Below are 12,715 nucleotides of genomic sequence, written 5' to 3' on the forward strand. Positions count from 1 at the left end.
AGGTGAGTCACATTTAGGAATAAAAGCTGTGACCAACACCCTTGATTGTCCCTGAACAGAGGAATGTGGTAGCTGATGAGAAACAGATCTTGGACTGGAGCAAGGGAGAGAAAGTAGTGGTGACAAAGTGTTGGCAGCCCTGGCACCAGGCTGCTTTCCATTGCTTCATCCACAGGGTCATGCCTAAGGAATGAGTAGTCATTAACTGATATAAGCTCAGCAAAAAGAGGCCCTGAGATACTTTTTACCCCTTTCTTCCTTCTTATTCTATCGATGGCTTTGGCTGTATATTATGCAGTTCTTTATATTTATAGTGTTATGAGTAGTCCCAAAAGTTACCCAAACCACAGATTTAGTTGGGCAGTAAAGCAGACCTCCAGGACTCTAAAAGTGCCAGCATTTACAAATCAGAAATAAAACTAGGTTAACAGTTTTAAGGGTAAATTTGGAGTTGGGGCAGCTCAGATTTAAATAAATCTCAGAGTTTAAAGGACTTAAAGGTCAGGTTCTCATCCTCACTGTGTTCCTGAGCCCAGTTCCAAAGCACAAAAGGGCATAAAAGAAGCACCTACTGGCTTTTTAGATGAACAGATATTAACGTGTTTCCTTAGTATTTTGAAATGCTTGCCTGTTTCAGTGTACCAAAAGTTCTACTGTGTGTAGAAGAGGTAGTAAGACTGAATGGAAACTGCAAGACAGCTGTCTTGAAGTCTGAAATCCCAGGATTTTTCAAACACATCCTTTGTGATTGTCCCCCCTTCATTGAGACTCCTTTGTCTATTTATACCCCACTCCTCTAAGGACATACCCAATTTTTACCCTGATTCTTGTATGGACCAGGAAGGAAGGCTAAAGCCAAGATAGGAGATGTTCTACTTGCTGGGAGCATTGGGCCCAGAAGGGATGAGAAGATCTGAATTCCACAGTTTTAACGTAAATGAGATGGAAGTTAGGAGATAATTTGAAATGAGGAGTGGAAAGTTTAAAATATACACCCTTCTATGCCTATCCTCATCTTGTTCCTCCTCTACCAGTATAAAGATATAGACATACATAAATAACATATTCGCTCACCCAACTCACCATTTCCTGGCAGCTAAAATAACAGGGCCTTCTCCATAACCCATTCCTGCCCCAGCAACCATACCCACCTTCTGGAAGTCAGACCCTAGAGGTGAATGCCCATTGGCCCCAAGGGCGCTCATCATTTCTGTGCCTTCTATCCCTGCCTCCCTGGGGCAAAAATGTCTTCTGCAGTCCTTCCTTCTAGAAATATGAAGACTTCTGCAATTGCTCCTGAAAAGAAAGGAAGATAGGTGGGTTAGAGTTGGTAAATGTCATCATAATCATCCTTATGTAGGTATACCGGCTATGGGAGGGCTGGATTGAACTTTAGGAGGGGCAAAGTATCGGAGAGAAGATGAAAGAAAACAGTACCAGAATATGGTTGATTTAATTTTTTTGCTATCTTCCTCTACCGTAATGTAACTCTGTCTCTATTTTTTTGGCCATGCTGTGTGGCATGTGGGATCCTAGTTCCCCAACCAGGGATAGAACCCCTGCCCCCTGCAGTGGAAGCACAGAGTCCTAACCACTGGACCACCAGGGAAGTCCCTCTGTCTTTTTTTACTCTGCTCTTTCACTTCTCTTAAACATGCTCGTTTCCTTTGTTTTCTACAAAACACTTTTCTTGCCTGATGCTCCATGAGTGGAAGGAATAAAAGCCTGTAAAGCTTTCAATCAATACATCTAGATACGAGTTATCTTCTGTCCTTCTGCATGCAACAAAGACTTTGTGGTATCTTTTGTGTACTTGCATTAAAGTAAGCTTTGTGAAGACAAGCATCTTGATTTATATAATGTCCAAGTGCTTGTACAGCATGAATGGAAATGCATAACCAGCTCCACAGAGGTAGGAGCTAGAGAAAGGGAAGAGGAGGAGAGGAAGATAAGTGGTATTCTTGAATGTATGTAACCTAGCCTTGATGGGAGTAGAGGAATTTAGGAAATCTTGAGGGAAAAGCAGCAAGACCTATTTGTAATAATGGAAAAATGATGTGAGTGGAGACAGAGATGCACTGAGTGGGAAGAGACACAACTTAAAAAAAAAACCACTATTTTTTAATAAAGTATACAGAAGAGAAAAAAAACCCTGTAATTCCACATCACCAGATAACCCCTACTGACATAAAAACTTCCTATATGTGCATGTACATATTTTATGTGTATAAAATATTTGTATTTTATATAAAATGCATTTTCATGGTCTGAATATTCAAAGAAAAAAGATAAAAAACAAAGAGTGAAAGCATCACTCCTTCCTCTTCCAAAGGCAACATTTTTTGGTTAATTTTTTGGTTTCCTTCCAGAAATAAAACTGATGGCTTGATTTATAATTCTGATGACATGATGAGGATGCTGGGCCATGAAAAGTTGAATTACTCCTTCAGCTACATCAGAGGGATTTGGGGTTTAATTTACTTCAACATGCCTATGAAATCTGGCTGGAAGGAGAAAGGGAGCCATCTGAAAATCAGAGTCCCCAAAGTCTTTTATTGCTAACTCTAAAGTCAGTGTACCCCTACCCTTCCTATCCTGTTTTTCTTCTAGGAGCTTCAGGAGCAATGTGTCCCCCTCCTGGCCTGGCACCACTATTCCAGAATGCTGTTGAAATGAAGGGGCCACGGGCAGGCAGTCTTGATATGCACCCACTGCTACAGACATTGCCTTGTATACAAAGATCTAGGACAGAAGCAAGAGGACAGTTGGCTTCTGCAGTATTAAGCACCCAGCAAATACAATCAGCAATTTACAGCTTTACTCACTTATAAACTGCTAAGTATTCACAGTTAATTAAAAAAATAGCTACTATTACCACACTGATTCTTTTAATGAATTGTTATTGAGCACTCTTAATGTGGCAGGCAACTGTGCACTGTGAATACAATGATGAAAAAATAGTAAACAAAGCCAGACTTCCTGCTTTCGAAAGTTTATAATCTAGTTGGGGGGATGGGTGGGAAGGAGGCACATATTAATCAAAGAAACACATAAATGTAAAAGTACAACTACATTAAGTGCTACAGTGAAAATGCACATGGTCCTTTGAAAGTGCATAAGGGTCTTTTGGTTAAAAATTACGGACATTACTGTAACATTAAACTCTAAAAGAAATGTGCTCACAGTCCCAAACTATTTTCATTTGTCTATGTTCTCACAGAATTGTCAATGAATGAAGACCTTGCTTAGGTTCTCATCCTGGGCTTGGCAGGTAAGCTTTGTGAAAGTGAGAACCAGAGCTTTGGAATATGTATTTTCTAAAAACCCCACCTCACTTAGTTCCATAATTTATAGGCTGTCTCCTCCATGGTCCCACCTCCAGCTTTTTTTTTTTTTATAACACACTTAATGTCCCTACTGGATTCCTGTATCCTATACATCCAAACCCCCCATTCCCACTTCCCCATTCTTCTTCAGTCCCTTAACCTGGCAGTCTGATAAATGGACATATGCTCTGGCATGCTTTACTACCAAAACATTAGCTAACTTTTTGACTTGTTTTAGAGAGATGGAGTGGCATAGCGTAAAATGGGTATACTTAGTAGAAAGGTCACTAAGAGTATTATGTGTCCTGAAGCTAGTTGTGAAGAAAGAGTTTTATAAAGCAAGACGTCTCCATTCACAAAGCCAAGGGGAAGTTTTGGGGGGTTACCTACATAACTTAGGTAAAACTTGGTGTTTGCCCAAATTTAAAACTGCTGATCACCTGTTCTCACAATTGAGGGAGTCAAATAACAACTGCTTCTGATGTTTGCAGAAATTTAAACCATAGTTATATGACACCATAGGCCACATGTGAAGATTAGGGCCCACTCTTTGCATGTGCCTTTGTCTCCTAAGATGAAAATTTATTCAGCACTGTGATAGTACTGAATAAAAAGAAACAGGCCCTACCTCTAGGCGCTGGCAACTGGATTAGAGTTCTGCCCTTTCTTTCACATTGCTTCTCTAGATAGGCTCCAAAACCTGATCCCACTGATCAAAGAGGAAGCTAGCAACACTTCCCGCCCAAACTACAGAATCCTAAAAGCTCTGTCTCTGCTGGTTCAAGGCAAATATGAAGAACACTGTTGCTTCAACTCTTAGAAGTGGGCATTATTCTAGAAAAAGCCTAAGATTGGTAGGTGCCTTTGAGTTATCAAGAGAGTACAAGAGGAGCTGCTCTAAGTACTCCAGCCCCAGTTACTTCAATTAGTTCTGCCCTTCCTAGATTTTGCCTCTTTTCCCTTCTCACCCTTCTCAAGTGGCCCTCTCCTAACCTGGAGAGTAAGATTCTGACTCCTTCTGAGATGGAGTGAGTTTAGGACTGAGATCTGGATAGGATTAACCCCTCTCCATGCTTACCCTAAACCCACCCATCTCTCCCCAAAGGGAGGTGGAACTTACTAAGTGAACAGGCCTGAAAATGAGTAATAACTGGCATTTTAAACTCTTATGTTCTCTGAATTCCTGTAGATAGGCCCCTAGAATGGAGAGGGAGTAGTTCTCTGGAGAAACAAATAAATCTCTGAAGCTCACCTGGGTTTACGTTCTGCTAAAGGGCACGTTCTGAGTCTGTTTATGGTTTCCAGGTCAGAAAGATGCATTGAACTCAGGCTTCAGCCTAAAAAGCAGACCTAAGAAGACTGCTCAGGATGGCCTGACCCTGTACACATTTGGTGTGAGATGGAGATAATGCTCCTCCATATTAAAGAAAAAAAAAATCCCTATGGCACAGTGAGGCAAAGAAACTTGTCTAAAATTACAGCAAGGCAAATGGCTGAGGAACATCGAAGGACCTAACTATTCCAAATCTGTGCCCTTTCCACAACATGAAGAAGGGAGGCCAGTACAACTTCTAAACTTCTAAATTAGTCAAGAAAAATAGCCTCCTCGCACTCAACCTAGGGATTCTGTAGCTCTGCACACAAGGAAACAGGAAAACAAGAATTCTTAGGAAAAAAGATCAGCAACTTTGCATTATTTTTGAGGAGTGGGAGAATAAGACTCTGAAGCCTCTGTTGAGCCAGGTTATAAATTGCTGACAACAGGGGTATCAAGAGGAAACTGGGGCAGAGATTAGAAAATATAAGGAACAAGCTCCCTGATCCCCAAGAGCACCCTCAGCAAGAACATGAGTATTCTTGGAGAGCTCAGTTCCCAGAGGAGCATCGGGAGAGCCAACATAAAGGTATATACAAAACTTCACAATAGAAAGATGCCAAAACCAGACCACTGGTGCCTACTCACTACCCATCCAGGAAGCACTGGGGCACAGACTATATAAGCTAACAAAAGTAGCCCTAACAACTGGGGAAAGAAGGGTGGGAGGGGGAGACAGGCAATAGGGCAGCAGCATTGTTCTAGTTTCCCTGTGGAGTTCAATTGTGTGTGGTTTCAAAACAAAAATCCAGAAAGAAACATGAGATTAATACATTTATTCCAAGTAATTAACACATTAAAAATAAAGTTAAACTTGTCCAAGCCACTCATAAATCTTTAATCTTTTGAACAAAATGTACAACCCAAAACATCACACTACGGTGGAAATAACTTGGGAAAGGGAGAGGCAGAGGAAGGAATACATATGAGTGTGGAACAGAGAATGAGTCCAATCCCAAAGCAAGTTTCATATCTTCTACCTCTTTAGAACAGAAATGGCTGCTAAACAATTTCACACAAAGTGTCAGTGGATCACAATACAATGAACAAAGGCTATTTCGAAAATAAAACTGACCCAAAAAGCATATCTGCTCCTGGCACTGAGGCATGAATAAGCCTTACCGATTTGTTGTCTTCCAAAAGTGAGCCTGCTAGATTTTCTTCCACGTTTACCGAGGCCATTTCCAAACAGGTTTGTGGATTAGCAGGACCATCTCAAGGAAAGGCAACAGAATGAGGGAAGTGTGGGGGTTGACATGCCACAAGGAAGTAAACAGTAAACAAAAGAGCTACTCACGCTGCACTTCAAACAATGTTAAGGCAGGCCCATCCAAATGGAAGCCTAAGAGATGCACAATCCTTCCTTCAGCAGTAGTTTTCCATTTCAGCAGGTTTTCTTGTGTTTCTCCCAGAGATCCATCAGCTGCCCAAGAAATTGGGTGGGAATACAACACAGCAATTGGAGAAGTCAGCTCTGTCTCCCTCCTCCCCCACATTCCAGAAATGGCAGAGTCAAAGTCAAAATACAATCAAAGCACACTATATGGTGAGCCAGATAGACATTTGATTTTAATGACAAAGTAGGAGAAAATAAATTGGCAAAAAAAAGAAAATAATAATTAACAGAAAATACTTTTTTACAGATATGTATAGAAATTATGATTGATTTGTCTGGTATCTTAAGGAAAACAGAAGAAGGAAAGGAGGTAAATTTTTTAGCTTCCATGAACATTTACTCTAAGATGCTGACTGCATCTCTTGGTGTAGGCTCCAGATGAGACAGCCAACTAGTCCTGGATCATCTGGGCACCTGATTTCTAGAAGCCAACTTGATTCATCCACAAGTAGCTCTGAATTTGTATTCTCAGTTGTGAACACTGGATTCTGTGTGGTCCTGGATGGCATCAACTGCAGTTTCTTGTGCAGCTATTTCCTGAGGGACCGTATTGCCTCCAACTACCTGCTCCCTTGTATGGGACCCTGAAGCCATAGATTTTATCATATTCAAAGGGCTGTCATTGTACTCATCTATTTGAGGAATTGCTACCTCCGTGACGGATGCATTTGGTATTTCTAACTGTAGTGGTCCCATCTCCAGGGAACTACACCCAGGAGGGTCACTTGGCTCAGAGAGAGGAGAACATATCTTCTCTTTTTGAACTCCAGATGTCCGTGTGACGAAGTCAACAAGGTCCGGAAGGCAAGCAGATGGCCCAAGGCCTAAAGGATTAATTGCTTCTGATTCCAATCTGAGTGAATCTTGTTTCTCTAACTGAGAAGTTTCTTCTATTTCCTCAGGCATCATTCCTCCTGCTAACAGGTCAAGGGCCTGGTGTGTTCCCTCTAGGTTCCCCAAGCCAAGGCCAACATTTTCCATTGAAAGTCCAGTTTTCAAAATGTTAGGAGTGATCCTCCCAGTTCCGGGATTAGATGAGTTTTGTTCACCCTCTGCTCCGAAGTTAAGCACCAGGGTTTTGGGAGAATCTAATGGAAACTCAGAAAAGGATGGTATTGGTTCAAAGTCAGTGAGAGTGGAGGGATTACTTCCTATAGGTGACACAGAATTTTCTTCACGAACTTTCTGAGACAGGGCAGTTGCGGATCTATGTGCTGGGTCTACCCGAGTATTGCAGAAATCAACACCTATATCTCCCAGGTTCCCCAGGGCAGCAAGCTCTTCTACTTTTAAGTTTGTAACTTCAAAGTTTTCTAAGGCCTTGCTTTCTATTGTCACTGTTAGTTCTGGATGGACATCTCGAAGATCCAGGGCTTCTGCTTCAGGTTTCTCTGGGCTCTCCCAGGTCTCTGGCTTCTTGTTCTCATCCCAAACAGTAAGTTCATAGATCATTTTACCCTGAAACTCTTTTGATCTTTCTCTCTTCAGTTTAAGGCTTCTGTACCTAGAGGCTCTAGAAGCTGATCCTGGAGCTGAATTTTCTAGCCACTCCTCACTAGCAGTTGAAACTCCTTGCTCCTGTTCACTATCTTTCAAACACATATCTGATCTGGCTGGGGACTGAAGAAGCAATTCTGGGGCAGAAATTTTCACAGGTGTATCTTGTGGGTTCTGGAGTAAAGACCTACCTTCTGACGGAAATGAGTCTATTTTTGCCTTTGTGGAAGAGAGCGCCTGTGCGTTCAATTCAGTCACTACTTTACTTTGAGTTTTACTTCCTGTTATCAATTTATTGGACTGTTTAGCCTTTTTGTCAGTCATTTGCATGTTGGGCTGTTCTACTTCTCCTTCCCACATGTACCTGTTCCCGTGGTTCAAATTAGAATCCTCTACACTATTGGGCCCAACATTGGTATCTGTTCCCTCTCCCACTGTCCTCTCAGAGAGCTTTGCTCCCCCTTCTTTTAGTTCAGCGCTTGTCTCTACTTCACTTTTTGCACAATCCTTAGATTGGTGGAGCTCTTGGCTGTCCTCATCCTGGTTACTAGATTCCACAAGGTGTGTTTCTAACAGCTTCTGAGATTCCATGGTATGACAGTGTACATGTGACAGCTCAGGGGCTGGCTTGACGCCTGGTGGCCCAGGGTCTCCCAGGTCAAGTTCAATTTTCCCCTCTGGAGATACATCCCTATTAGCATCACTCTGGAAGGAACTAGAAGTCCACATGGCCAAAGTCTCTGTCTTTGGGGTAATAGTTTCATAAGGCCTGTTTTGGCACAACCTTGTCAGAGGCTGTAAGAAGCCATAGCTGCTGCCTCTGCTTTTTGAGTCTATATTTTCTACAACTGACCATTTCCCTAGGGACACCAGAGGTTTTGAAATGGGCTTTTCAGGGCTGCTGACTAAAGGAGCAGAGACCGAATTTCTATCTGGAGGCAACTCCTCTTGGGATGCACTGCTGTTCAGAGTAGAAGTAGAAGAGGTGTCTGAACTTTCAGCTCTATTTTCCCCATTAGCCAATGGACCACCACTCAGCTTAGTCTCAGGGGCCCCTTTTCCACCACTACTGTAGAATATGTCGTACAGATCCTTAGCATTGGCTGTGGCTAAGCATGAATTTCGCTTTTCCAATTTTTTGGCTTGTTCACTGAACACACTTGAGAGAGGAGGTGGAGGACGCACTAACACAGAGAATAGGGTCTGGTCCCGGTCACTCTCACTCACCCCAGGAGCTGTTTCATCAGAAGGAATGGCAGCTGGCTGTGCTGAGGCCATGATGGCTACCGGTAATACTGGGTTCAAAATGTTAGGACCCAGGAAGCCAGGGCTGACAGTGTGAGATATAGTTGGGTTTGATTTTACTGGAGCCAAAATAGCATTTGCTTGAGCAGGAGATGGGGCAGCTGGATGAGGTATAACTGGGGGTGGTGGAGGTGGCGGTGGAGGTGGCGGTGGTGGAGGTGGTAGCATTTGTTCAGGTACATGTGATGGCTCATTCTTTTCAGCCAGCACCATTTTTTCCTCTGGAGACCCTTTTAGAATCACCTCTTCCCCTCCAAATGCTTTAGAGATGATGTCGGGAGGCAAGAGGAGATCAGCTGAAGACTCTTTAACCACTGGCAGAGGCTTAGCAGTGGTTCCAGAGGACTTGATGGATAGAAAGGTGTTAAGAGGAGCTGGCTTGCTCACTGTGGCTGAACCTGACTTGCGGAGGACTGTGGATGGGATAGGCAGGTTGGGTCGGATCTTAGTCTGGGTTGAAGTTGTCACTACAGGCATCCAAGGGCTAGTATGTGCAACAACAGTTTTCCCAGAGAGTTTGATTTTGATGGGCTTTGCCTTCCCAGCTTCAGCTCTGCCATCCTCTTTGTCCTTACTATTTTCCACAATCTCTTCTTTGGGAATACTTGGGGCCACTGAACTTTTTTCCTCCTCTTTTTCTGGCTTCTTCCAGCTGAATTTTCCAAAAGAGGAAGATGTTGGTGGTTCCTTCTTTACTTCTTCTTTTAATTGGAGTTTGATGCTAGCCTTCCTTTTATTTTCAGCCTTTTCAGGGGAGTTCCCACCTTCAGAAACTTGGTCCTCTAATTCCTCAGACACCCTGTCATCCTCCTTTACTTCCTTCATGATCTTTGCCTTTTTTTCTTTCTTCTCTTCCTTTGGTTTCTCACTGAGTTTGCGCTTTAGCTCACTCTGCCGTCGCCGTTCTGTCTCTAGGACCACAGCCAAGCCAGCTTGGCGGTCCAGATTCCGCCGCTCCTCATACAATGGGTTTTCAACCACATATTTCTAGGAAGAGAAAAGATAAAGGCTCAATAACTGGTCAAAATACTATTAAAGAGAAAAGTTGGCCCTACCACTGTTAAAAGTCATTTAGTGGAAATCCTCAGTCACCTTGCTCAAGGATAAATGGTTCTCTCAGGTCAGCACTGCTTACTAGCATTGAGGAGAATGTCCCAGTGATTATATGGAATTTGAAATATTAATGATTTTTTCTGGCTCTGAGTTTGTTTGACAACATCAAAAGGATTACTGCAGAAAGTAGGAAACTCCATAGGCTACTACAAAGACCAACCTTGTATTTCTCATTGTGTTGATAACCCTTCACATGTTGCTCTCCAGAAATTGGATCCCCCAAAAATTCCTCACAGAGCTGGCAGTAATATCCAGTGATGGGAATCAGAAACTCAGAGCCTGGAAGAAGTGGAAGAAAGTCAAGAAAATAAGTCATTTCTACCCAAGATGACAGCAACCAAAGGAAATCCCACTTCCCTTTTGTAGTAAAATGGTTAATGGTATAGAGGACCTTACTCACTTTCAAGTCAGAAGGAGCATTTAGATGAATCCCAGTGGTATGTCTTCCCAACTTAAAGCTTAAACTCAGGACCTCTACCCATTCTATGTTCTGGGAACACTAACTGGTTAATTCAGGAGTTTTCTGTGTCAGACTCAATTTTGTTGCTGATTCTCCTCAAACTCCAAGTAGCACTAAGCAACTTAGGAGATTTAAAAATTATACTCCCAAATAGCCCAGTACTATTGGTATGAGAATATCTCATGTTGGTATTAATTACTTAAGAATCTATCTTCTACAGATGTAAAGGATGTAGCAGCACTGACTACTTATAAAGGTAAGAAATTAAGAAGTTTAAAGACAAAGAAATTTTCTATTTCTCAACTTAGCCCCTAATAACAACTATTCAAAAATATTTTATAGTTCTTAGTTGAAAAGGAAGTCATATTGCACCTCTGACTGTTCTTTTTTACCTAGATTGCAAGTAAATAAGATTTTGGTGCATAAGCCAGTGATGAAGAAAGCCGTACTTTAGTCTATATGCTGCCAAAGCAAGCACAAATAAAGTTATATTTTAGAGTGGTATGTGTATGTTTAACATCTGTTAGATTTTTAGCCATATGGGTAGAGATCATTCTTGTCTTATAGCTCTCTTTATTTCTTTAGGAACTAGTTTTGCACATAGAAGGCAATCTTACAGCTTTGTCAGAAGTAATGGTTATGTCTCACCCTATGCTGCTTCCTTGTACCTTAGTTCAGGGATACCACTTCCCTGACTGAATGTAAGGAAACCACAGAAAAGGCAGGGAGGAAACACACCTTTTGCAGGAACAGTTATCTTGTCAGTGCGCTTTACAGCATCTTGCTTGGCTTCACTCTGGGTCTTTGAAGCCCAAGGTCTGTTGTAGGGATCCAGTGTCTATTTGCAAGAGGCAGAGGTGCTCATACACAGCACTAAAAACTCAATGACCCACTTCTCTCTCTTTTTCTCCCCCACACCAGGGGGACCAGAAGCCCCCAGCTTCCCACCCCCACCCACTCTGCCAACTGTTTAAACGGAAATCACCTGTGGAAAAGGTAAACATATGTTAGAGCAAGTACTAGCAATGGATAAAATGAAACAAATAATCAGGTACTCAAGGAATCAAAAGAGGCAGAAGCCTCACTTACACTTGTCATGGTGTTTAGTTACAGGCAGGTCCCCTGGACTGAGCCCTGGGGATGGTGTCTCCTTTGTTGGTATCTCTTGGCTCTTCAGATTGGGGCTCCTGCCCATATGAGAATGTTTCATTTTCCAGCTTTGTAATGCAGATGGGGGTATAGGAGTTTGACGGGAAGGAGGGCAAGAATGGAAATAATAGAGGGCAGGATACCTACCTGTGTGTGCTTCTTATTGTGCATATGAGTGAAGAAGTCAAACATGGTCCCACAGATGGTGTTGCAGTCTTTGCACCAGTGATTGCCAGCATCATAATACTCATAGGTAGCAATGGGCTGATCAGACTGCTTAGCAGCTGGCTGGGGGCTCTCGGCAGGCTTGGGGCTCTTAGTATGGGGATTCTCATTGTTTACCTTTGATTCCTAGAGGGGGAAAATCTGCACTAAGAAGGAATTCAAAGTAGTCTAGATCTGTCTTGTCTCAGAAAAAGCAAATAGCCTACCACAATAACAGAAATAAGACCATATGCACATATTTCCAGTGCCTAAAGCTGCACAAACTAGGAAAAACCCCATGAGAAATCTTCCTGCAAGGCTCAAACAGAACTAATTAGATTCCATAGTGCCATGTCATCATGGAGACTAAATAATAATGGCAATATATTTACTTATATATCCTAAAATATCTAGAATACTCAAGATTATGGAAACACTGGTTGCCTCTGGGAAGGGGTAATAGAGAACAGGAATTGATAGAAGTCTTTTACTGTATACCTTTTGGTAGATGTTAAATGTGCTACCTATGCAATTAAATACATTAAATTTATCAATCATAATGACAACTAGGGAGGGAAGAAAAACCAAAATGGAAAAGGTAATTGACAGATTAAGCAAGTGCAAAAAATAGATGATAGTGAACTCTCTTATCACAGACACATCCTGGTATAGATAACTAGAGAGCAAGGATGGCATAGACAAAGAGGACAGTTATCTATGTGGGATGACTTAAAAGGATCTGGGTAAAATATTTCTAACTGTCTAAAGTATCACCATTAGAATTTAACACTTTTGAGTTAACATGAATCCTCTTTTAAAACATATCAACTCCCCAACATTAAGTTATCAATAATAAATATTTTAAGGCTTCCCTGGTGGCACAGTGGTTA

The 12,715-nt window shown here is 42.0% G+C and overlaps 1 protein-coding gene across 2 annotated transcripts in view; it reads right to left on the reverse strand.

Annotated features, from left to right (window-relative positions):
• Nucleotides 1-115: 115 nt before the first annotated feature.
• The window catches only part of ZNF318 (zinc finger protein 318), a 31,470-nt gene continuing 18,870 nt past the window's right edge, over nt 116-12,715 (reverse strand). Inside the window, exons 7-12 of one of the 2 annotated variants that reach the window (XR_010835107.1) lie at nt 11,769-11,972; nt 11,211-11,310; nt 10,173-10,291; nt 5,999-9,886; nt 1,152-1,296; nt 116-183 (exon numbers count right to left, since the gene is read on the reverse strand). Coding sequence is in view for 1 of the 2 variants with exons in the window: in XM_059075812.2 (XP_058931795.1) it covers nt 6,566-9,886; nt 10,173-10,291; nt 11,211-11,310; nt 11,769-11,972 (3,744 nt within the window). In the remaining variant the exon portion in view is untranslated. Of the gene's footprint in view, nt 184-1,151; nt 1,297-5,462; nt 9,887-10,172; nt 10,292-11,210; nt 11,311-11,768; nt 11,973-12,715 lie in introns of those variants that run through there. The other variant, XM_059075812.2, reaches the window with a different exon arrangement.

The sequence above is a fragment of the Kogia breviceps genome, chromosome 10, assembly GCF_026419965.1.
Source record: "Kogia breviceps isolate mKogBre1 chromosome 10, mKogBre1 haplotype 1, whole genome shotgun sequence".
Taxonomy (NCBI): Eukaryota; Metazoa; Chordata; class Mammalia; order Artiodactyla; family Physeteridae; genus Kogia; species Kogia breviceps.